Raw genomic sequence first — 25,602 nt, 5'->3', positions numbered from 1 at the left:
GGACAGGAGGTCCAGGACCCTGGACAGAGTCGTGGTGAGGATGGCAGCGGTGGGCTGGGTCGGGGAGGCAGGGTTGAATGCAGCCCAGGCAAGGATGTGGGGGAGAAATGGCAGGGTGTAGAATCCTCTGAATCTTCCCCCCTCAGGAAAACCCTCGGAGCATTGCCTTGGAGAGACTGGAGAGTCTTTCCCCACCTGGGCGGACAGAAAGGACTTCCTCATCGTGGTCTGCAGCACTATTGCTAATCTATATTAGATTGCTTTCTCCATTGGCTAGTTGACCCTTCCCACCTCAATTATTCATCCCTCAACCCCCCTACAGGTTGCGGCCCTTTGCCCTGCCCTTTGTACCACCCCTGTGCCCTCCCATACTTAAGCTTGTGCACAGCACATGGTCTTTGTCTTTTGTCGCTTGTTCCCCTTCTGTGGTAGTTACATTTTTCTCTCTCTCAGGATTTTTTCATAGAGGAGCACAGAGGAAAGAAAGAGAAAACAATTTCTATTTCTGCTCCTTGTTTTTCCCATGTGGAATGTGTTTGGAGAATTGTTTACCTGGGGTGATTGCTTGGTTGGATTCTGGTGAGGATTGTTTGAGCCTGATGGCCAATCCAACCCACCTGTGGCTGGACTCTCACAGAGGGTCACGAGTTGTGAGTGAGTTAGATATGGTAGTTAGAAAAAGTAGGTTTGTAGTTTTAGTATCTCCTTTAAATAGTATATTAATGTATTGTAGTATAATTATAATAAAGAAATCATTCAGCCTTCTGAACTGGAGTTGGACATCATCATTTCTTCCCACTGGGTTCACATGCATTTACAATAAACAACAAACAGCAGCGAGCCTCAGTGACAGCAGAGACCATTGGCCCAGTCCAGCCTTTCTTTTCTCCATTGATGGAGACCTTTTCACAACCTGCTTGGAGAAGCTCCTTCACAGTGTCTCCTACTGACTGTCTCATGTCAGGTGTTGCCAGGCTAAGCCCCTCCAGGAATGAGGCTTCCTCGACTCCTGGCTGCCCCCTGCAAGTGACACCTGTACACTCTCTCCCTCCCTCCCCACTCATGTCTCTGACGCCCCTGACAGCCAGGCTTGAGACTAAATCAAAACCAAATTGGCTTGTCACACAGGGAACAAGTCCAGCTGAGCAGCTCAGGAGAGAATGTTCATCAGCTGGCATATGGAGCATGCGTGGGTGCTGAGACTGGCTGGTAAGTGAATCCCCTGGAGAGGGGGAAGTGTGTGAAATATTCCATCTTCTCCAGATTTAGGAGCATTAAGTCAGAGTTTCAGTCTGAAGTCCCTCCCAGTTTGCTCGCACTGACAGGTGTTGGTTGTGGTCAGGCAGCTGCTGCAGAGAAATTTCCAAGCATCTTTACCTTGTCTCAATTTCCACCCTATACTTTTTATATCAGCAGCATGGAGAGGTTCTGCTTCTATCCAGAAAGTGGCTTGAGCCCAGGAAGTAGGTCCTGAGTGTTGCTGCAAATCTGTTGAAGTTTGTGAGTGTTATTCTTACAGGAGACTCCACCTGTGAACTACAGCTTTCTGTATGTTTTCATTCTACCCATCAGTGCTCAAATCCTTCCTATTTCTGAGATGTTTCAGGCCGGATACATGGATCCCCTGGCTCTTCCCTGCTCCATGGCTTTGCTGTCCTCTGTGGTGGTGATGGCTCAGAGGGGTGAAAGTCCATGGGCAGAAGTGGAAATTTCTCTTGTCTCTGAAACTGGAGGTAAAAAAGCTTTCCTAGAACTGCTTCTTGCCTGCTAAAAGGCTTGTCTGGCAAAGTCACAGAAAAACGAATTCTTCTCAAAAGAGGAGTAATTGTATTTTGATGAACTTCCCCTTGTTCTTTCAATCATTTGACTGCTGGACTTACGTTCGTTTCTTCTGCCCTTAGACTTTGACTGTTCCTTCACCTAAGAGGGAAATTCCCAGAGATTTCATGTTAGCCAAGACCAAATTTGAAGTCACTGACATTTGTTTCTTGTTAAAAAAGCAGAGATCCTGAGCAATCTGATGGGTGGGATCACAGAACAAAGCCTACCACTTCAAAAAGTACATTTGTTTTCTGAATGAAATGTTAAGGGACATTTGTACTATAGCCATCCAAAATCTGATTTGTTTTATGCAAAAAAGGATCAGCCCTGAGATCTTGGCAATGAAAAATCCATTCCTGTGAGCTTGATTTTTCACTCAGCTGTCTCTAGTGTTACTAAATCAAAGAGAGGTTGGGAATACTCTGGTCTAAGTTGTCTGTGAAGAAACACCCCTCAGATAAAAAGCTCCTTTTTCTTCTTGTTTCCAACAGATCTGTTCTTAATTGCCTGTCTCAAACACTGACATAAATTTGGCAATCATCTCTATTTCTAGAAAAATCCAAACTTCACCTTCAATTGTGGTGGATAAGCTAAAACCATGCCCAGAAAAGCTGTCTGCACAAACCCCAGCTTTTTTCCTGATATGCAGGAAATTGGATTTTGCCCTTTTTTGGGGGCTTCTGGTGGTTTTGGGGTCACTTTACTAAGCACCAGAGTCTTTGCCATCAGCCTGAGTAGCATGGGATGGAGCTTGGTTTTTGGAAAGGTGACGTAGTGCGTTGGGCACCAGTTAGATTTGTGTTGTGGTGGACATTTCTGAAGCAGTCCAACTGTTCTGTGCTTTCTCTATTCACATTTTCTCTTCCCTTTTTCCTTATTATACTTATAGCATTGTATAATTTAATTTGTCCACAATTCCCTCTGTTTGTGCAGAATATTTTTTCTTTCGTTGCCATCCCTTTCCGTTTCCTCGCTTGGCGGTTTTTCTATGCACAGGAAAAGTCTGTCTCTTCTCTTTTAGTTGTGTGTACTCCCTGTTGTTGTTTTTAATTTATTTCAGATTTTTTTTTTTCTCTTTTCTGCCTGAATGACCATTTTGTTGAGTCACTGTGGCACCAAGTTCCAAAATATAACAAGAGAGGTTGGTAACATTTATGAAAAGACAAATGGACAGTCCCAGGATGAAAATGAAAGTGTGAGGTGACCAACGGGTTCAACACCAGGGTGGTGCCCAACCTGCTACTCTTGAGGTACATTTAATGTTTGTGCTCTTCACATAGAGGTCTGGCTTTCTTGGGGTCCTGTCTGTGGCACAGGCCAGTCAGGGATACCAAGGGGAGACTTGATCAGAAATCAGGGGAGCATTTTGCAATACTTCCCCAGTCATTTTCCCACCTTCTGAAAGTTTTCCTTAGAGAGGTTCTTCCTCACCTTATCAGTACTGATACAGACGTGGCTTGGTCATCCAGTTCCTAATTGTAGGAAGAGGTGAGTAAAGAGGGAGTTTCCTGTGGACGTGGGTGACTATCTGGGCAGCTCCATCCCATGGAGCTGTCCCAATTTGGGACACATGGAAACTCTTGCAAACTATTCACTGAGCTCTGCTGTCTCAGTTCCCTGAGGTGTGTCATACATGTCCTGCCTGGGTCTTGGGCACCCTCTTGGAAGGATCAGGAAAGCTGATCACTGGAGAACTTTGTTTCAGATAATGTTGGCAGTAAATAAAAAGTTCCACTGGACAGGATACAACTACAATAAACGGTATCTTAAAATTCCACTATGTTCCACTATTCGGTTAAATTTGATTTGTCTGTCACATTGTTCCTCATTGAAGTCCCACTCTTTACTTTTTCCTTTTTCACTGGTACAGTCCTGTTGTATAAGTGTATCATAAAACAAAAAGAAAATAAAATTGGCTATGTGAAAAATCAAGAACATCTGATGCCTAGAAAGAATAAGAACTTGTGTATGTCAAGCTGCAGACATCTGGGCTTTTATTTAAACTGTTTTCAGCTTTGTCACTGAATCATCTTTTGAAAACCAAATATATTTTAACCCCCCCCTTATTGGCTGTCTAATACTATCCAGGTGTGTATTTGATTTTTTCCTTCTTACTGGCATATTGTCCAAATGAAAAAACCTTGAATTAATTTAAGTACAATTCAGAAGATGTTACCAGTGCATTAAAGAAAGAAGAGAAAAGGAAAAAAAAAGGAGGCAGAGAAGTAGGCTGCTTTTAAACACCCATCCTTCAAGAGCTGTGCCTGGGGAATTACTTCCTGCCTCTGGAACAGATTTGCCTTGGTTTGAAGTCAGAGCAGACCCCGGGATTTACTGCTGGAGACACTCGCAGCTGCAGAGCGGGCAGGGATCTGAGAGCTCAGGGGTTAATCTGAGCCGTGTGTCCGAGCCCCGCGGAGGTAAAGCCAGGCACTGAGACCTTTTGCTCCGAGAGGCTCTGGCACTGCCAGGAGGTTCATTTTGTCTGCAAAACCAAGCATGTAATTTCCCTTCTCCCTTGCTGTCCCCTCTGTCCCTCTGTCTGGCCAGTCCTGTGGCTCAGCGGCAGCAGAGTCTCCCTGGAGACAGCCAGGACAGCTGAGCTGACCTTCAGCAGGGTGGTGAGTGATGGCTTTCACTGCAGGACCTGGGCTAGGAAGCCCCCAAATTGGCTTTTTTCCTGCCAGTCAGAAGGGGAAGGCTGGGGAAAACCTGAGATGCCTCTGTGCTTGGAAGCAGAAAAGTGAAGAAACAACATAAATTAAAAAAAAAAAAAAATTTAAAAAAAAATCATCCTCGGCATCCAAATTACATGCATTTAAAGCTTCCAGCTTACCACAGTGTTATGGCAGATTTACACAGAGATTAAAAATGATCCTTCACCAGTGAACACCAGCTCGTGTGAGCTGTGTAAATCCAAGTGTCTGTACAGCCGCCAGACTTGGCATCCAAAACATCTCGGAGTCCACAGAGCCAACAGAAGGGACATTTCTACCTTTTTTTTTTTCAAACAAAACAGAGCTACTGAAGCCTCTGGAGTGTGGATTTAGCTGTCAGTCTTATTTACTACTTTCAGCTGTTATCTGCTGCCACTGAAGCTGAGCGTGAACAACTTACCCGCCTGCACTGATAACTTTGCTTTCTGTTTCAGCTCCAGACAGAAATCCCATCAAAGCTTTCATTCCGATCCACGCGCTGAAAGATGACACAGGAGTTAAAGAAGTGAGGCTGAAATTCCTAAGGCTCTCCTAAAGATTTTTCCAAGAATTTAAAAAAGCCTCTTAAAAACGGCGGCAGAGATCGAACGCTGTTAAGGGAGGGGAAAAGAAAAAAAAAAAAAAAAAAAAAAAGGAAGAAAAAAACTTTGGCAGGCAAACAGTGTCTTACATCAATCTAGCAGTCAGCATCTATGTAGATGTTCTTTCCTCCTTTTGTGCAACACCCCTTCCCTCCTACAGACCACCCAAAGCCCTATAAATAATCCAAGGACTGTATTTTTCCTCCAGATTTCTCTTCAGACCTCAAAGGGAAAATATCAGGCAAAGGAAGGGAGAGAGGGAGAGAGGGAGAAGGGAAAGTGAGAAGGGGAGAGAGAGAGAGAAAGAGGAAAGATGGCTAGTGAATTCAGAAAGAAAATATTCTGGAGGGCAGTGGTGGCTGAGTTCCTGGCCATGAGCCTTTTCATTTTTATCAGCATTGGCTCGGCTCTGGGCTTCAACTTCCCCGTGGTGGCCAACAAAACATCAACGAGGTCTCAGGACAACGTGAAGGTTTCTCTGGCTTTTGGGTTATCCATCGCTACCATGGCGCAGAGCGTGGGCCACATCAGTGGGGCGCACCTGAACCCAGCTGTCACCCTGGGGCTGCTGCTCAGCTGCCAGATCAGCATCTTCAAGGCTCTCATGTACATCCTCGCCCAGTGCCTGGGGGCAGTGGTGGCCACAGCCATTCTCTCGGGAGTCACCTCCTCTCTCCCAGGAAACTCCCTGGGGCTTAATGCTGTAAGTAGAAACTTTGAAGTCCTCCTTTATTTTTTTTTTTTTTTTTTATTTTAGAGTAGAAATGTAGCAGCTGTAATCTACTAAAGATGTGGGGGTTCTGTTGGTGCTGGTGACCTCGGAGAGCCTGACTGTTTATTGTAGGAGAGAATCCAGTCCTGACTGATAACCAGGATGTCATAGGGATGGTCCTTCCTCCCCACCCTCATTTTGGAGTTTTAGGACATTCTGGTTGTGATCGGTTTTGCTTATGTTCAGTTTTGTACATCCAAGTTGCTGCAAGGTGGCTTTTGATGCCAATTTAACACAGAAATCACTGGCAGTTTTATGAGCTTTCATGGTTCGGAGGGTCTCTAAGGTGACATGTTGATTAATATGCATACACCAGTATTGTTTTGGCTTCTGTGAGTGTGGTTCACTTTCAGTACTTAATTAATGGTTTGTGTATCCTGGTGATGGCTGTGGTGAAAACCCATGGGAGCAGAGAGGTGTGCAGCAAGAGAAATCCCATCCCCAAAGGTGTGGGCACTACCTGTTGCATTAGGCAGAGTGCTCAGATCCTGCCTGGCAGAATCCCAGCTGCCCTTTCTGTGCATTTCTGGGCAAAAATTGGAGAAATTCTGAATTCTTACGTGTAAACTGGAGGAAAATGTGAGGCAGCTACAGGTAACTGGGGTGCAGGTTCCAGCTCTCTTCCAGCCAGATGCTCACATCATGCTGCCTAAAAACTGCCTGGCCACAACTCCTCCTCCTCAAAATGTCATTTTGCTGTTTTTGTTGCAGGATAATAGGAGAAAAAAAAAAAAAAAAGGATAAATACACTTTTAAACTTGCAATCATCCCACTGTCAGTGGCAATGCTACAGCCGCTGCAGGACACTCAGTGCTATAAATGGAAATTCCTTCTGGTCACTTACTTGACCTGTTCTCTTAAGAACAAGTATTTCACATATTTTCCTTGGCCCCTTTCTTTCAAAATATTCCTGACTGCAGTTTGTAAATTGAGCTAATTTGAAATCTTCTGCCCATTTGTAGTCATAGGGGTATTTGGGACATAAAGCTGCAAATGCAATCTCTTCTGAAATAATTAGGCAAAACAGCAATATGGTTTTGCATGTTGTAATTTGACATTGCTGTCAATTCAGAACATGAGTCAAGTTTTCAAAACAGAATAAAATCTGATATTAAGGTGATTCCTGGGCAGCTCAGTATCATCTACCCTTGTGTTACTCTGTGAGTTGGCTGCTCACCTCCCTCTTTCCTGGTGCCTGCAGCTATTCCATCCTGCCAGCGCTTTGGAAATTTTGATGGGTTAACTCAAAACATTTTGGGGAAGAAGAGCAAATAGTTTTATTGACTCCAGAAGGCTCTGGCTGCGAGTATGATACATGATCTTTTCCTCTGAAACCACTGACAGAGGGAACAGCTCAACCACATGGGACAGGGTGTCCGCCCAAGTGGTTTCCTCGAGAGGTCCAACTGCCATTAAACACGGGAGGTCTGGTTTTGGTAGCACTTAAGCTTGGTTTTTCCCTTTTGCTTCCATAAAATCCTGATGACTGGTTCCTTCCTCTTACCAAAGCACTAAACCTGGCCATTTGTGAAGGGGGGTGAAGCTCTTCTTGCCCATCAGTCAGTAACTCCTCAAGCTACAAAGGCAAAACCAGGCAGGGTTAAGTCTCCATCATATAAATTTTACAAATTGATCGGCGATTTCTGTGCAATGGAATAACACAGAATATAGTTTCTAAAAGCTCTGGTCTCACTGCTTGTCTTTGGGAAATATTCAGAATTTTGTTTCTTTTTTCTTTCACATCCACTTATAAATGTTCTGGCTGGAGGAGCAGTGGGGAGATGCCCCTGGGGATAGTGAGGGCAGCAGCTGTTCTGCCTTGTGAGAGAGAGGAAAGGAAAGGAAAGGAAAGGAAAGGAAAGGAAAGGAAAGGAAAGGAAAGGAAAGGAAAGGAAAGGAAAGGAAAGGAAAGGAAAGGAAAGGAAAGGAAAGGAAAGGAAAGGAAAGGAAAGGAAAGGAAAGGAAAGGAAAGGAAAGGAAAGGAAAGGAAAGGAAAGGAAAGGAAAGGAAAGGAAAGGAAAGGAAAGGAAAGGAAAGGAAAGGAAAGGAAAGGAAAGGAAAGGAAAGGAAAGGAAAGGAAAGGAAAGGAAAGGAAAGGAAAGGAAAGGAAAGGAAAGGAAAGGAAAGGAAGGGAAAGGGATGGGAATCCATTCATTCATTTCCCAGTGACAAGCCTGGAGTACCTGGGGAGGGGAGGGCTGAGAGGAAACTGGGTTTGAGCCCAGAGCATGGGGGAGCAGCAGCAGAGGGGCTGTGCTCATGCAGAGCTTACAGGGCACATCCTGAAACCACAGCACCGAGGTGCCTCCTTCAGCAAGGAGCTGGCAAGGAGAAACCACAGAGCTGCTTTTATTGTTATGGTTTTTAACCTGAGGACAAGAAGGGGAGGCTCAGAGCTGGCATCCCTGCCAGCTGCTCTGTCTTCTGGCCCTTCTTGTGGATAATGAGGTGTGGATTCCCTGCTCAGAAAAGGAATAGAAAGGAAGAGAGTGCTGCTTGTTTGACAAGGTTGGGAAGAGGGTCTGGATGTGTGTGGCTTTGTCCTCTGTTCTGACCCTGCTGTGCTCTTGGAGAGGTGTTTTTTACAGGAAAAATGTGGTGGGGGCAGTATGTAATGGAGTGACTGGCCATCCAGTGCTCCCAGTGGATACTGGGTGGGGTTGCATGCCTGAACTTGGATTTCTCCTGCCTGGCTGCAGGTCCTGCACTGAGGGACCAAGCTGAGAACCCATTTCCACTGGCTGCTCTCTAAACCACAGAGAATGAGAGACAAAGAGAGGCACTTCAACCTTTAGATGTGTTGAGTTTCTTCCAGAGACACCCAGCTGTTCTTTGCCATGCTGAGGCTCCAGGCTTGGAAGCCTCTGCTAAGAATCCAAAATTAAGTGGGATAAATCCGTGTCTTTCTCATTGCACAAAGGGAAGAAAGGAAATGCAATCAAATGAAGCACAAAACCCAGCCATGGACAGTGCAAGGCTGAGGAGAAAGAAGGGAGGATGAAAATGCAGGATGTTCCTTTAACATGTTCAGTATTAAGGTCTGGTTTACACTAAGACAAGCAAACCAGTCACACATTAGGATTTTGATCCAAACTTTGCTTAAGTCAACAGACATATTTTTAGTTACTTTGGCTGGTCCCAAGTAAGACATTTTGGACAACACTCAGAGATGTATTTAGATTACTGAATCCTTTTAAGACACTTAACTTCCAATATATTTTAGTAGTGGCGTGGGTTCCAAAGTAAAAACTTTGAGAATTGGAGAAGCTGGAAGAGGAGTATGCTGTGTGTTTGCCCTTCTAAAAATTTAAATATTCTTCCTTACATCATCTTGTATCTTTTTTTTTTTTTTTTTTTGGAAGCTGGACTACTACACGTTACAAGTTTCCATTAGGTAAAGCTGCAAGAATAGAGAATACCAGATCCAAAATGCACTCATCTGCCAGCAGAGCTGGTTATTGTCTGGTGAGGACAGATCTGGAGTTTGGATAATGGAACAAACTACTCAGCACAGGCAGTTAATGACCAACAAAGAGCTCAAGCAGGAAAGAGGGGAGAGAAGAGACTTCTGTGCTGTAAAACAACACAATATTTGCTGTTAAACAATGTTTATCTGGAGAACTTTTAGCAAACTTTTAAAAACATGGTCAGAAAATTTCTTTAGCTCAAGTTATTTTATATTTTTATGTCTATTTGTCTATCTATCCATCTATATATCGAGATATATATATAATAACCTGAGCTAAAGATATAGGTATATATAAATAATTAGAATTTTGTGACAAATGCAGACACCACTCCACAATTTCCACAATTTCATAGTTTTCTGTATTTTGAAATAGTGATGAGAGTGCCAGGAAATGTGTCCCCTAACTCTCGGGGCTATAATTTGGAAACTATTTGAAAACTCTTCATTCGAGTTTATGATGAAAGACATTATTTTAAAAGTTATAAGTGGATCAAAAATTGTAGGCAAGAAAAACAGACCTGGAGGTAACGTTGCTCGGGTAGATAAAGGGAAAAGAAAAACAACCAAGAATAACAAATAGGAGGGCTTGGGTTTAGAAAACACCCAGTGGACTGATAAATGTTGTTTGTGCAACTAAGGAGCTCTCTGGAAAAGCCAGAGGAGATCTGTGGTCAGTGGATTCAAAGGTCATTTTAAGACAGGTGAATATTCATATGGATACTGTTCCTGGAGCATGGAGAGTTACTTGTTGCTGGAACACCCTTTGAATTTCTGCTGTGACTCGCTGTGTCTCTGCTGCTCCCTGGGGCTCCCCAGATCAGGATCAGCCATGGCAGAGTTGGTGCACACAAGGGTGCCATGTCCTCTGGGGATAAACACCCCATGTCCAGCTCTAGATTTCTCAAGGGCAGGGAAAAAGGAGGCCTTGGCTGTCTTTGACTCCTCGTACCAGGCCAATATCTGCTGCTTTGACCTTCCAGCCTCACCAAAGGCACACCACAGAGCCACAGAATCATGGAACAGTTTGGGTTGGAAGAGACCTTAAAGACCCAGCTCCCTGCCATGGGCAGGGACACCTTCCATGAGACCAGGTTGCTCCAAACCCCATCCAACCTGGCCTTGGACACTTCCAGGGATGGGAAGGAGTTCTCTTTCCATAAGTACTCCCACTTAGCTGGATTGTGATCCAGCAGCATCAGAGCAACTTGGAACCTCAGTGCTGGAGATTTTTAGGTTTTTTTTCCTTTACTGTCTACATGCTCCAGTCTTATTCTGGGGAAGATACTTGGGGAAGATGAACAATCTTTTGTCTTCAGGAGAGTGGAGAACAGGATGTGATAAGATATGTGGATTCTTATCATCTAAAGATGATCTTATCTCTAAGGGAGAATTCACCATGCTGGTGAATTTTCTCCTAACAAATTCCCAGTTTGCATTTCCAGTGCAAACATAATGTTGCACCAGCACTGGGAATTCCCTTTTGTGTAGCTGAGACCTGCCACACCTTTTACTGGTGTTTGTGGGTCAGCACTGAAGTGTTTATACTGATATTCCCCACTGGACGCTTCCCATCTTTTAGAAACTTCTCAGAGGGGATTCCCCATGGGAATCACCACACTCCCCACGTTTGGTCCACACCAGTGGCCTTCTCACCATGGGGAGCAGGACTTGCCTGGTTGCCCTGGATGACTCAGTGTTTGCCTTGTGATTTCCATGTCTCCTCGTGCCCGCGCCCTCCGAGCCCGTTCTCCAACCTCCAATTAAACAAAGCCGGCTCGAGTTGGAAGAACATCCAAAATAAACTGAGAGCTTGACAGTGTGAGGGGACAACTGAGTAAGTGATGCTGCTTTTCCTCTGAGTCACTGTGGAAAATTGCAGCTCCAGAGGTGCTGCTGGATGGACGAGACACGCAGCTGAGATCCTGACCTTTAGTGCTTATTGAAAAATCCTTGGATACCTTTTTTTTTTTTCTTTTTTTTCAAATGCAGATAATATTTTGTGCCTTTCTGAAGTCTAGGAGAGTGAGGAGCTTCATTCTCCCTGTCTCAGCCCTCTGCCCTGCCTATTATTGATCCAGGTTAGGCTTCTCCTGCCAGCCTTGCCTCTGCTGGGACATTTGCATGCTTGAGGACTCAAACATTCACAAGGGACCAAAAGCTGCTGCCTTTCTAAAATGAGCAAAATGGTTCCGGTACATGACATTGATCTGGGATTTTTATTCCTTAACAAAGACTGTCGCAACAATAGCTCATTGTTCACTGTCAGTTTTTGCAGCAGAGAGCTTTTAAGGCTTGCCAGCATTGTACTGAGAGGCCCCAGCAGGGCAGGTGGGACACAGGAAAGGCACCTGCTCAGAACTGGCCACGGTTTTGGCCTCTTTTTAATGAGTTCACACAGTGACAGCAGAAACATCTGGGCTGAGATGTAAACCTGATGGTTATCACCCATCCCCCAGAGAATCTGGGGTTATGGCTGTAATCCTTATCTCAGATCTCTGAGCTTTTTATCTGATTTCCATCTCCATGAAGATTTGCTTAGCACCTCTCTAATATCCCGGGAGCCATATCCCGGGATTTTGGCAGGGAGCACGGAGGGGTGCAGCAGCACGGCCTTTTCTGGGACAAGGAGAAGCCCTTGGTGCTCACCCTCCTGCAGCCCTGTCCTTTTGTGCTAGAACAGAGGAGATCAAAGTGGGGTTTGTGCCACTGGATCCAAGGATGAGCATTTGGAAAATGCTCTGCAGGCCTCAAACTAAAGGTTCTCTTCATTTATTTCTACTTAGAAATGGTAGAAATCCCTGAAAAGGGTGCACACGGGTGTTTAAAACAATGAGTTGCCATAGATCTAAAAACATTATTTGGTAATTAGTTAATATTGTAATACAAGTGGAGTGGGATTTTCAGAGAACAATTTTTTGTGTGTTAGATCAACTGTCAAACTAAGTAGGATTTAACTAAAATTCATTTTGCCACCAGCTTTCCTGAGTGGTCAATAAACCATTAAAATTGGTTTCCTTTACACAGAGTTCTCTGATTACACCAATATATTTGGGTGTTCTGTGTGTTATGTGTTTGCACACCCCCAAACACACTCACACACCAGAGACAGATGGACAGAAAGATTCTTCAGATGAGATAAACCCAAATTTCAATTTTTAATTTAAATTAATTGGAATGTTTAAAAAAATATCTATTAATAGGCTTGGGTTCTGAACCAAGATCTGACATGGCAAGAACCACAGCCTGAAAACAAATGGAAACGTCCACAGCAAGAGAATTAATATTATGGATTAAATCTCGTTAAACTGGTGCAATGGTAAGAAAAAAAAAAAAAAATAAAATCAAGGCTTTTGTAGCAGGGCTCGTGGGTTTTAGCAGTTAATGTAAACCTTCAGGGAGCTGAGAATAAAATTTCTTTACTCAGAGAATACTAAAAACTATCACTGTCTGTATAGATATTTTTAAGTGAAGCATTTTTAAAACAAGGATACCAAACCACATCACAAGTACTAAAGGAAGAAAAGATAGCCCCTGAAAAATTTCCTGTTTGTCTCCAGAGGAAATTGCCTGTTTTCTTTAGGGCAGTAGTACATTTTTGCTTATTTGTCCATTCTCCAGCTTAATTGAGAGAATTCAATAACAGAGGGGTCTTTACCTGGTACCACAATTGTCTCCTGGAGGTTTTTCTGGCCTGGCTGGGAACATTCTGAGCCCTGAGTACTTATTAATGTGTAATTGATGGGAAAATGCTGATCTTCCTGGCATCCAGAGCTGGAGCTGGTGTTTGATTGCTGCAGCTTCATTGAACTGAGGAGATCTGAGGCTGAGGCACAACGTCAACCTGTTAAATCAAATATACAGAGCCTGACAGGCATCCTGGAGGAAACTATAAACAGCAGGAGGGCGAAAATGTGGCCTGAGAGCTCTGCAAGGCACAACTCATGGACTAGAAAGGAGTAAAGAAACGCTCTGTGTGCTTCCCTGGACAAGTCCTGTGCATCCCCTCTCTAGGAACCACTGGGAGGTGTCAGAGAAAACTCAACTTTTCCAGGCTCTCGATGCTAATTCTGTGCCAAGTGGAGTCAATGGAGGCTTTCAGAGCAGAAATGTGGCACGTTTCCTTACCCATTTACACACACAACTCCTCCTGAGGGCATTGATGACTGTGTTTGGAATGGGTAAGGTCAGGTTTGGCCCCTTTTCATTCCTTTGTTAGGAATTCTTGCTTGATGAACGAGGTGGAGAAATGAAGGAACTGGAATTGTCCCCCCAGTTCCTGAAATGCATTGCACAGGCTCAGAGCTGGTTTATAACCCCATGGAAATGCCAAGTCTTTAATGCTTATTTATGACTCATAAATTTTGCGAACTTCACAGATTTCCTGGAGTTTGTCTAGAAATATAAGATGAATATTAATTTGGTGAAATTGCCAACAACCATACTGTGATGTTTGTGTTATTCCAGTAACAACATAGAAAGGGTGATCCTACTTGGCTCAAAATTCAGATATGCCCAAAATTCCCCACTGAAATACTATCTCCTTCTGGGCTGGTAATAGAGGAGATAATAAGCAGCTCTGTGGTATAAATGAGTGCTTCACCTATTACAGAATATTAACTCTTTTCTTGGGTTTGGCTGGGTAAAGAAAAAAAAAAATACAAAACCTCACAATTCCTCATCCTCTGAATAGAAGTTGTTTATTTCTCAGCAGCAACATTTAACCAGAAAAAAAAAAAAAAAGTTTCTCCCAAGCAACTTTCCCAGAGGCACATCAAAAAGTTAAAGTGCAAACAAAAAAAAATTGTCTGTCTCTGACCAGCTGTGCTAAATGCAAGTCCTGTAGAGGAACTGAGTTTTACTGCCTGTCTTGGTCTGAGATACAAATTTTATGTGCTCTGGTTTAATATAATAATCATTCTCCCCTCTTTCTCTCCATGGCACTAAAACACAAAGCCCTGGATAATTTCTCCTGGGCCTGCAGAGGGTGGGAGGAGGGAGCTTAGCCTTGTTCCTGGAGGGTGTCTGCTGCCCAAGGAACGGAAAATATGATTTCTGCTTTGGGAATTGAATGAGTCCCCTTTAGAGCTCTTAAGGCTGTATTTATAGGAAGGATAATCTAGCAGAGGACAATATGTTTTGTCCCCAGGTTCTGCTGAATGCTTCCATTGTTGATGCAGGATGCAATCCAAAGCTGATTTATAAGCAGCTTCTGAGTCCTCCTGTCGTATAATTTTAAGAGAAACTCTTGAGATCTTTGCCTGTCTCTCCTTACTAAAGAAATTAGACTTTTGTACTTCCTGGATCCCTAATACTCAATTAATGGGTGTAGAAACATCCATTTCAGAGTGATACTGTTAAATAGCAAGGGTAGAAGTGAATATTGCAGTTAAACAGCCAGGGAAGAAGTCTCTCAATCAATTCTGACTATCACTCAAGGGATGGTTTATAGCTGTGGAGATGTGGGACAGACTTCCAGGAGAATAATGGTATATTATCAATATGGAAATCATCAAGTTCTTCTCATGACAGAGTTGGAGCTGAGGGACTGAGAAAAGTCAAACAAAATGACAGGCAAGACAGTGGGATGTGGTTTGGAGGGAAGCAGAGAAACAAATTTCTGAGATTACATTTGTAGAACATCTCACTAAAGAACTTTGCCAGCCAAACACTTAAATGATAGCTAGTTGGCATAAAAAAGAATGATTAATATTTCAAAAGACGAGGGGATGAAGAGACAATGAACCATCTAAACTATTGTGAAGAGTTTTCCTTATTCAGTAAAAGAAGGAAAGTCAAAGAAGGGAAATTTTAAGCTAGAAGAAGAAAATGCTGTAAGACAGCAAGAATTTACTTGAATAAAATGCTAATTTTAAGAAAAATGTCTGCCAAAGCAGACATTTAGGTAGGATGGTGAGGATATGCCAGGAAGAGAAGTCCCAGCCATTAAAAATGCTGTGGCTTAAATTTTCTCCCTCAAAACCACACCAGCAGGCAGGGCTTGCTCTGGTGTTTCATAAGAATGGGGAAAGCTGGCATTCCCCTGCTAAAAAATAGACTTCTGCAATACAAGAGGCCTCTTTTTTTTTTTTTTTTTTTATTTTTTTATTTTTTTTTTTTTTTTTACTGAAGCAATGAGAAACTAATCCCTGTTATATGAAAAGGAAGCTGGCCCTGGAAGGTCCAGTCCTGGGCTAAGGTTTTGTTGGATGAGAGGGAGCTCAGCCCCATGTGATGGAACCACCTTGCATAACAAAGTGTCTTATCCATGTAACGGGAAACAGGTTTGAACTTGATATACTTTCACTGGTAATGAGAAAAATATGAAGCCACTAGAGAAGTACACAGTGGGGTTTACCTTGGGCCAGTTTAATTTCCTGTCCCCGTTTCTCTTCCGAAGGCGGACAACTTATAAATATCCTGTCCTTAAAAAAAAAAAAAAAAAAAAAAAAAAAAAAAAAAAAAAAAAAAAAAATCAAAAGGAAAGAAAACATACCATTAATTTTCCCAAATTTTTGCTGTGGGAGTCAGTCAGCTAAACATGGCAGTTAAGAGCACTTCTGGGAAACAAATTCTGTAGTTCCCATCTCCTGTGTGATGTTATGGAGAGCTGGAAGCGATGTGGCCACTGCCCATCTTCTAAGACATAAAGCAGGTGCTCCTCTCAACTAATTGCTCTCATGTTCATGTCTAGAATGCTTTTTTGGGGTTTAACACTCCTCATTTGAATGTCTCTTGAGCCACTGTGCCTTCAATGCTTCCTTAGTTTCCAATCAGTTGCATCTCAGGAGTTTTCTGAATGAGATGTAACTTCTGTACATTTACTGAATTCCAGCAGATTTTTATTCCATGACCTTGTTCAGATTCACAGTGAACTTGGAGGAAAAATTATCAATCATGGGATCATTAAGGCTGGAAATGGTGGAATTCAGCTCACAGGAGGATGCACCTCCCTTGGGGTGTCTACATGTTCTGCTTCTTTTCTGGGAGCTGTGAGGTCGAGGGAGAATTACTCACTGCAAGCTGATGCAGCCAAGATTGATTCAGCTGATCCGATAAATGTGTCCACAGACAACTCTCACATCTTGCCAATGATTCAGCCCATTTCTTATGTGTCTTTCTGGTGCTTCTTCTGTCAAAACACTGATGTTAGAATTGAAGTTTAGTGGAATTATTCATGTGAACAAAAAAGGAAAAGAAGTCTATGTAGACTCTCTTGGAGATGAATATGGGCTTGTGTGTTTCATTTAACCCCTTAGAGCATGTTTGGCTCCTTTAAGCACTAAATCCACTCCTCAAGTGTCCCAGGTGTGAAGCCTGAAAAGCTCAGGGAGTTGCTGTGCTGTTCTCTGCCCTCTGACATTTTTTTCTGTTACCTTAATGAGCATTACTGGACAGCAAAGAGAAGATGTTAAAGATTTCCCAGCAGATACATCAAGGACAGATGCAGTGTCAGCCCACATCTATGTGACCACTGGTAAGAGGTACCAGTACAGGGAAAAAGGCATTGCAGTGTGGGTACAGGTCACTGGAAAGGGTCCTCCTCACCCCAACACTGCACTAGAAGTGGATGTGTCTTGTTTCAAAGCATTATTTTATCTGTTTAGGAACCAGAGATATTGGTCACCTTGTATTTTGGATATTCTCAGTAGCGGAATGGCAGATGTTAAGAACAGCTGTTGATATTTAGTCAGGTCTCTAATGTGTGGTATTGCTTCCTACTAAATTCAGATCAAGCTTTAGACAAGCCTTAAGCTTCTGGAGTCTGGTATTCTACAAAATATTCTACAAAAGTTCAAGATTTTCTTAAAAAACTGAATAACATACAGAAAATACAGGCAAGTTGGTTGTGCCTCCCTGTGTTCTGTCAAGGGCTTAAACCAGCAGATTCAAAAGGTGCGAAATGTTATCTGGGTAAGACTTGCAAATCCTCTGTGAATGAGGATGACATATAAACATAAACATAAACATAAATATATAAATATAAAATATATTTTATCTATAAATCTATTTATATATGAATATATATAAATAAAAATATGCACATGTACATGTATATTTTAACTTGACAGAAGGGAATGTACCTTCCTATTCCCTTTCTAAAGCTTTTCTGGGGTGTGCTTGGGTGATCACTGGTGCTGTTCCATGTGTACCATGGATGGCCCAGGCTGCTGCTGCAGTGATAATTTACCTCTGATAAGGAGGAGAATTAATTCTCTGTTATCCTACCCTTGCACACTGCAGATCCACAGGCCCCAGCAAAGCAGGACATCCAAGGTTTGCCTGGGTTTGTCCCATTTTGGAGCACGGCCCAGAGTCCTTGCTCTCACAGTAGAATCTTAATGCTCCTGGCAGGCTGTGTAAAATTACCCGGCTGGAGGAAAGCAAAAGGTTTCCTATGATATTTCCAGGTTTTCTTTGATTCCACACAGCCCATCAATAAGTGTTGATTAGCAGGGAGAATGACCTCAAGTCACGTCAGCTGTAGGATGTGGTTTTCCTGGAGGGAAAGGAAGAATATGATTTCCGCCTCTCGAAGATAAGGGTTATCACAGGTTTTTAAAGAATAATTTTGCTCTTATTGTCTTTTATAGAAGCCCTTCAAGTGAAGGGAAAGCCCAATGGCTGGCCAGTGTTTAATCTTTTAAAATGTCAAGGCTTTGTCAAATGCTAACATTGATGCGTCAGACCTCAGCTCTGGGTTCTCTGGGGTTATTGTGATAGAAAAGAATTTGGTTTCTTATCTGCTTTTGGGCATGTGCACATCAGTCACTTATTTGCTACCTGGCTTTTAGGTTTGGCCATTTAGCCTTCCAAATGTGAGATAAGATTTTCCAGAGGGCATGTAGTCCAGATTCTTAAATTGGTTTTGATACAAGGAAACTCACAGGAAGCCTAATTTGTTGAGAGACAAAAATCCTACTCTTTCTACAGTGAAAAAAAAAAAAAAAGTGTTTATTTTTAAAACTTACAAAAGCAATAAAATATTAATTCAGAGATATCAAGCATGAATTTCCAGATCCTGCAATTTTAAGTGCATCTTATATGGATGCATTTATGTCAGACTCACACTTCTCACGTGTAAGTCCTAATAATGATGAAGGTTTCATTAATGGATTTCAGTTTTTACTTTGTGGATGCTGAAGGAACCAAAACACTCATCCTTTCAATGAGAATTCCCTTCTATTTGTGGATAAACCACTTCCAACTCAGAGGATATTGCTCCTGCATGTTAAAGAAACAGCTATAAAAATACATTATTAGTGTTTCAGAACAGCAGGATTTAAAAATCAGATTTATTCTGAGGAAAGACTCAAATGACTTTTTTTCATTGCTTAGGAATTTGATATTAAACTTTGGTAGAGAGAAGAAACAAGAAATGTGAACAGCGCCTGTGGAAAGTGAAATGGTTCAGTTAGCCATCTTTAAGTTTTAAGGTTTTTCAAATATTAGCTTTGGGGAAATTAGGGCATATATCAGAATATCAGATTAATAGCAGGATTTCCTGTGGTTTCATTGTTCTGGACAGATCACAATAACATGTAATTATGTTTTTTTGCCACGAATGACCCAGCAGTTTTTAATGCAGGGGCTCTGACAGATGTGATAACCCACTGATAGCACAAATTAATAAAAGTTTTGCAGAGTTTGCTTCCTACTCTGATTCACATTCTCAGTTCTCTGGCCTGTGGCCAAGCTCATGTTTCATCCCATCCATGCAAGCAAGTTATTTCTGCTTAACATCAAGTTATTCAGCTCAGTAACAGACTTGCCTTGACATAGTGAAGACATCACTGAATACAGCAATTAAAAGCAGAACTCAAAACTTGGTATAACATCACATGGTTTGCCTCCATGGTTTCTTGTTAGGCACAAGTTTTTAGCAGTACTTCTGAAATACGACAGCATTTCTGCTCTGTAATGTCCATTTCTGTGAAACACCATGGTTTCAATATGCTCTACAGAACTTACAAGAAACTGCTGATTTCATGACTAATAATTCCATTGGAATATTTATCCCTGACTGTTTCAGTTTTTCTAGATAATCCACTTCAGTAGGAAATTTAAGCACTCCAATCAGCCCCTTGGGATTCCTTAATTGGGGATGTTTTTAATGTATCCCAAAGAAGTTAAATGAGCTTCAGTTTGAGTCTAAGGCACCAAAAAAGTAGTTCAGCTGCGAGTTAGGTATCTAAGCTCTCTGTAGTCAAATGAGATCTATTAAAAAAAAAAAAAAAAAAAGACTGAACTTTCAAATGATCCCCTTCATTTAATCAGGTGAATCATTGACTACATCACTGACTGCACCATTATCTGTGTAAATTAGAGATACATTGACTAAATATTAATATCTAGAGATGTTTTATGTACTTTTGGTCTTCTGTCACATCTACGAGTCCCCCATAAACTCTGTGGAAATCTCAGGGTATTTGCTGTGGCATTAGAGGCATATTTTCAGGCAATTAATTCACAGTATAGGTGGAACATGAATATCTTAATGTTAATGTGGAAGTCCCAGAAGCAATGAGTGACTGTCCTAAGGCACCACAGTTCACTTCTGAAAAGGTAAACTCTGCTGAAGGTGTCTCTCTGGCTGATTTGTTTCTCACACATAGATCAGTTCCACTCTCACTGTGCCCAGTGGCTGAGTGTTCACTTTGGCTGAAGCAGCAACCACTCAACCACACTGGATCAAAAAAAAATAGGCTTGAGTACAGCAGGGAGGGTTTCAAAACTAACTTCTCTTCAATTTTTTCTATTTCTTCCTATTTTTCCCCCCTGTGAAGCAAAAGGAACGCCAGGAGGGAAATGGATGTGCAGGTCTGCATTTTCATATTGAGGAAATACTGCAAAGCTTTGTTACATGGCTTGAAGTCATGCGGGAATATGAAATAACGTTTTCCTTCTTGTCTCCATGCAGCTTTCAGAGGGAATCAATGCAGGCCAAGGGCTGGGAATTGAAATCATTGCCACCTTCCAGCTGGTGCTGTGCGTCCTGGCCACCACAGACCGGAGAAGGAACGACGTCTCGGGATCAGCACCTTTGGCCATTGGTCTCTCCGTTGCCTTGGGCCATCTTCTTGCTGTAAGTTTTAGCCCTCAGAGGTTACATCTGCCATATCCCACCTCGGGGTGGGCCAGTGAAAGCAGGGAGGTGATGGGCAAGCTTCATCTGTGCCTCACCTCTGGTTCTCTTTCCACTCCTAGATTGATTACACCGGCTGTGGAATTAACCCAGCCAGATCTTTCGGCTCCGCGCTCATCGCCAACAACTTTGAAAATCACTGGGTAAGTTGAGTAAATTTGTTCAACTCACAAGAGGCTCTGAAAACACATAGCCTACAAGATCAGAAACATTTCAACACGTATCATTAGGACCAAGTCAGAGAGTTAGCATTTCCATTTCATCTAACAAAGAATATTCTCCTTTAAATCCTGACCACCCTCAGGCAAAAAAAGTCCTCAGGCTCATTCAAGTCTCTGTGCTCAAAGTAATACAGTAGATTTGCTTTGGTTATTCCCCTTTATTTATTTCAAACATTTTAATTGTTTAAGCCTTATTACACAGACTCCTGTGTATCCTATTTATTGTTTAAACTAAGTTTGTTAAGTGCTACTGCTTAATCTGGTAAAATCCAATTTTGAAAGATTCTTAAGCAGGTTTATAAACTGAAATGGATCGTCCAATATTGAAGAGCTAATAAAATGTTCAGCATCTTAAAGCTGAGTGTTTGCTTATGTGTTTTCAAGTATAAGTGCTCTGGAAACACTATAAATTTTAGATTATTCCTTGTGTTTAAATGTGGTTAAAATGAGGTTCCTCACAAAAATTTACTTATTTCACTAAAGCTCAATAAAGAAGGCTGATATAAAGTTGTAAATGAGCATGTGTTCTTGAATATATAAAATGGGGTTTGTTCCAACTCTCCTACTCATGATTTTGGCAGCCAGTTGCATAGGCACAGGTGGAAATTGAGTGGTAATACAATGGGGCTGTGAAAATTTTGGATACAAATTCCATTTTCATCTAAAGAGTAAAGCATAAAAGGAGGACCCTGGGGAAAGTTTGGCAGTGTTTACCACTTGAGCATTATTATTAGGACACTAAAGGGAAGTGACTAAGTGAGGAGCTGATATTTTCAGAATTTAATAGGAAAATTATTATCCTTTGTAGAGACAGAAGAAGATAGAGGTAATTTGTGTGAAACTTCTCATACTGCTAAATAAAAGTTGCCACACTCAGTAGTGCTTTGGCCCTGCAAAGTCTTCAATATCTTCTGTTATTTCTAACAAAATCAACTTGTCTACTAAAATCCTTTTACTACCTCTCCTTCTAAATTTAAATTTTCTTAAGTGGTTAGGCCAGTTCAATCACAACAACATTATCAGCTAAGCAGCATCTAGGGTCAAATTAAGCCCCTAATTAAGTCCTTGTTAAGTATTACTTTCAAATTCACCTATCACTAGAATTTAATAGGAGAATGAAAACTAATGCCCTGTTGTTTTAGAAATTATGCTCTCCTGCCAACTCTATCTGTAGTAGCAGAGATGTTTTAGGAGTAGGCAACTGATTTTAAATATCACAACTGGAGAGCATAGTTGCAGTTATTCACCTCTGGGTCTATCACCAACTCATGGTGACAAATTCCTGGTTTTATGCCACGTGGTTAAGTAAACATTCAGGTGGGCAGGCTGCAAATTTCACTGTGAAAATCCTCAGAGGAGCTTCAAATACAGAAATACCTGATGCAATGGTTTGGATTTGTATTCCAGATTTTCTGGGTGGGCCCAATCATTGGAGGAGCGAGCGCTGCCCTGATTTACGACTTCATCCTGGCACCCAGAACCAGCGACCTCACCGACCGCATGAAGGTGTGGACCAGTGGCCAAGTAGAAGAGTATGACCTGGAAGGGGATGACATGAACTCCCGGGTTGAAATGAAGCCAAAATAAAGAAGGGCATGGAGAGAGGGGGAAAAAAAAAGAAAAAAAAAAAAAAAAAAAAAAAGCAGCACATTGGTTTCCGAAGATTTTATCAGTGTTATAGACTCTTTGTAAACCAGCAAGCAGTACTTTGTTTTTTGTAATTCAATACAGTTTTCCTTTTTTTTTTTACCCCTGATCCTAATAGCATTTTTTATATCTGGGGTTTTTCAATTACAGTCTTTAGATTGAGAAGTCATGACCTAAACAAATTGGCGTGAAGTTTATTTAGGTCACCTTTGCATGACCTAAATAACTGAAATGTAACCCTTCCCTTGGTACCACCCAATTTTGAGGTGTATTTAGCATGGGGGGGTTCTCCCACCACATCACTCAGTAATGATAAATAGTTCCAATGACCAGTTTGTTTCCTGAAAGAATAGTTATTGAGGACAGAGAATCATCTGTACCAATAATGGAGGCCTTACACTTGAAAAAACAGTATTTATACAAAAATGCAAGGCTGGCATCTAATGCCAGCAATGAATGGGGAAAAAAAAAGTCTTAAATCAGTGTCCGAAAGCATCTTTTGGAAGGAAAGGTTACTAAAGATTAGTTGGTATGTAAAATTACCCACAACTTCCTAAATGATTGATCATCTTTGAGAAAGTGGGCCAGAAAAGCTAGGCAGGGTAAGAATTTCCAGAGTCACAGGATCGTTCAGACTTTCTAGTGTTTCATTCTCCCTGCACCTACATCCAGCTGCTTGTGAGGGGAGAATATAGGTGACAAAAAGATGTAGGTATATTAACTCCTGGGAAATAATAACTAGAATTCAAACTGGAGAGTAGCAACAATGGCAACAAGAGTGACGTGGTGCCAATGTGTAAACAGGATCTGATGGCTCCTGCGAGTACTTTGCTTTTGTTCACCTTGTGAAATTCATCATGTGATTTAAAGCAAAACAAAGAGAAAAGAAGTCCCCTTTCTCTCTGACCCTATTCCAATAGCCAGCGGTGTGACATTCAGGGACCACAAACAGATGAACACACGGTATATTTTCTAACGAGGGACAAATAAATACCTGTAAGTCCATTTTGGGGGTGGTTGCTTTGGTTTTTATATATATATATATATATATATATAAATGTTTATATATATGTTTTATACAGAAAGCCTAGTGTACTGTTTTGTAAGAAAATAACAGCATAAGCGGAAAGAATTGCAGCAGTGCTTAGCGAAATAAACAACACTGGAAACGAGAAAGAAAATTAACACTCTAAATGACATGGAAGATTATTTTCTGTTTAAATTTCTCTCTGTGTGTGCTACTTATGATTTCCTGAGTAACTCAAAGCATTAGCTGGTCTTACCTACTAACTATAGAATATAGTTAAAGCAGACACGTGCTGATAAACTTGTTCTGCACTAAACAATTTTCAGTAACGAAGCCCAGAGGAACTGATGGAATATCAGCACACTCCAGCATTCAGCAAAACCCCCCAGAGGTAATTGGATGGATTCTCCTCTCTGAGAGACAGTGTGGGGCTGGGAGGTGAGGTAGGATTGGCATAGGAATCTGTATGGGTTGGACCATTTAATCAACTTGAGCAGATGGAAAATGAAAAAAGAATAAAAATGAAAATCACCAGCAAACTAAACCAGAATATATTTTATCTTTCTTGTCTACATTTGGTGTGCTATCCCATGTATTGCCTATGTACATAGAGCATGATTGGATTTTGGGGTGGTTTAAAAATAAACAAAATCAGTTGTGCTAACATATGAACTGTTCATGACTCTTCATTTTTAATTTGTCATGTAATGCAGTTTAATATTCTGCACCATTTTTCAGGTGCCCACCTATAAGACTGTGCCAATTTTTACTTTTCCACTCTTCACTTGATGCTTCCCTTTAGGGAAAGGAATGTTCTTTGTTTTTATGGCAGGCAAAGCAGACCCTCAACTGGAAGTGAACTCTTCCAAATTATACTTAGAAATGAAGCAGAGAACCAGGATCTTATACCCACTTTCTAGAATATCTTTCCAATTTTATCTGCTGTTATCCCAGTGCCTCTGTTGACTCCAAATTAACCCTTTTTTGCCTTACAGAATCTCTGAGCCAGAGAGAGAGAGCCAGAACAGTTGCAGAACTCACCTGCAGTAAATAGTTTATTTTGACAAGTTTCAGGTAACTTAAGGGTTAATGGTGCCGAAAAATGTGAGATTGACAATTTGTTCCACAGTCTACACCTTGCAAAGAACTTGGCTTATTTTTTTATGCTTCAAAGGCCAAATCTGTGAAGACAAAAACCACTTTCTTTCCATTTGGATTGTGATAGGACTGCACCATATTAGCTGCTCTAGTTTATGATCATTAAAATAATGAATAAAATAAATTAAAGGCGTACAATAATTGTTTCACTAGTGAAGAAACAAACAAAACAAAAATAAAAGCCCAAATCAAAGTAAATGAAGTGTGATTTGTTTGTGTATTTTGTAGAATCACAGAATCGTGGAAAGTTTTGTGCTGGAAGAGACTTTAAAAATAATTTAATTTCAATCCACTACTGTGGGCAGGGACTATTTCCACTAGACCTTGTATTCATAGTGACAATGTTTAAACAATTTACAGTAAAGCTCTTAAGAAAAAAAAAGTATTTAAGGTGAATTCCAGGCTTAAACCCCTCCATTCTTCTTAAAGAAGGAGAAGCTTAATGGTGTATTTTAAAGTGCTTTTGTAGCACTTAGACCCTGAACTGAGAGCAGGGATTCAGGCCATGGCTGCTAATGGTGCTGCCACTCCTGGCACAAATGGTTTTGCTTTGTGCTGGACAAGCACCCTTCAAACTTATCATCAGCTCATTAAAATAGTTGAAACATACCCAGCAAAGGAATTAAAGGCATGAAGCAGCAAGTATCGAAACTGCTAACAAGTGTCAAGTGGGCAAATGTGATCACCCAGAAACTCAACAAAACGTCCCTGACAAAGAAAGCCTGGGACATGGGTGTTCAAACAGCTCATGTGGTGTCTGCACTGAGAGCTCCTGATCCACGGACTAACGGGGGCTGTCTGTGCCCTGGTGATTCCCTGGGCACAAACCTCTGTGTTTATCACACATTCTAACAGGAAAAGGCCATAGAATCCTAGGGATGCCTCAGGTTTTAGCTTTTATATTTTTCACATTCTGTGCTGCTTTCGTGTGTGAGTCTGAGCTTCACATGAGGGGATGGTGAGCTCTCTTCACAGAGTAGGGAGACAAAACAATTCCTTCTCTAGCTGGGCACCAAGGACAAATGATCCAAATCTCAGGCCCAAGA

General features: G+C 41.6%; 1 protein-coding gene across 1 annotated transcript; it reads left to right on the top strand.

Annotated features, from left to right (window-relative positions):
* The first annotated feature begins 5,220 nt into the window (after positions 1-5,220).
* AQP1 (aquaporin 1 (Colton blood group)) lies at positions 5,221-24,064 on the top strand. The gene is made up of 4 exons (XM_053991833.1): positions 5,221-5,822; positions 20,279-20,443; positions 20,566-20,646; positions 22,132-24,064. The coding sequence occupies exons 1-4, from the start codon at positions 5,433-5,435 to the stop codon at positions 22,309-22,311; spliced, it is 816 nt and encodes a 271-aa protein (XP_053847808.1). The 5' UTR covers positions 5,221-5,432; the 3' UTR covers positions 22,312-24,064.
* Positions 24,065-25,602: the final 1,538 nt, after the last annotated feature.

This window comes from Vidua macroura, chromosome 1 (assembly GCF_024509145.1).
Source record: "Vidua macroura isolate BioBank_ID:100142 chromosome 1, ASM2450914v1, whole genome shotgun sequence".
Lineage (NCBI taxonomy): Eukaryota > Metazoa > Chordata > Aves > Passeriformes > Viduidae > Vidua > Vidua macroura.
This window is presented reverse-complemented; position numbering and strand designations above follow the sequence as displayed.

What these genes read in the sequence shown, in the direction of transcription:
- AQP1 (XM_053991833.1), top strand. Translation starts at nt 5,433, where the DNA reads ATGGCTAGTGAATTCAGAAAGAAAATATTCTGGAGGGCAGTGGTGGCT. An exon ending in ACTCCCTGGGGCTTAATGCT is followed by an intron (nt 5,823 to 20,278) that starts GTAAGTAGAAAC and finishes GTCTCCATGCAG; the next exon opens with CTTTCAGAGGGAATCAATGC. An exon ending in ACAACTTTGAAAATCACTGG is followed by an intron (nt 20,647 to 22,131) that starts GTAAGTTGAGTA and finishes TTTGTATTCCAG; the next exon opens with ATTTTCTGGGTGGGCCCAAT.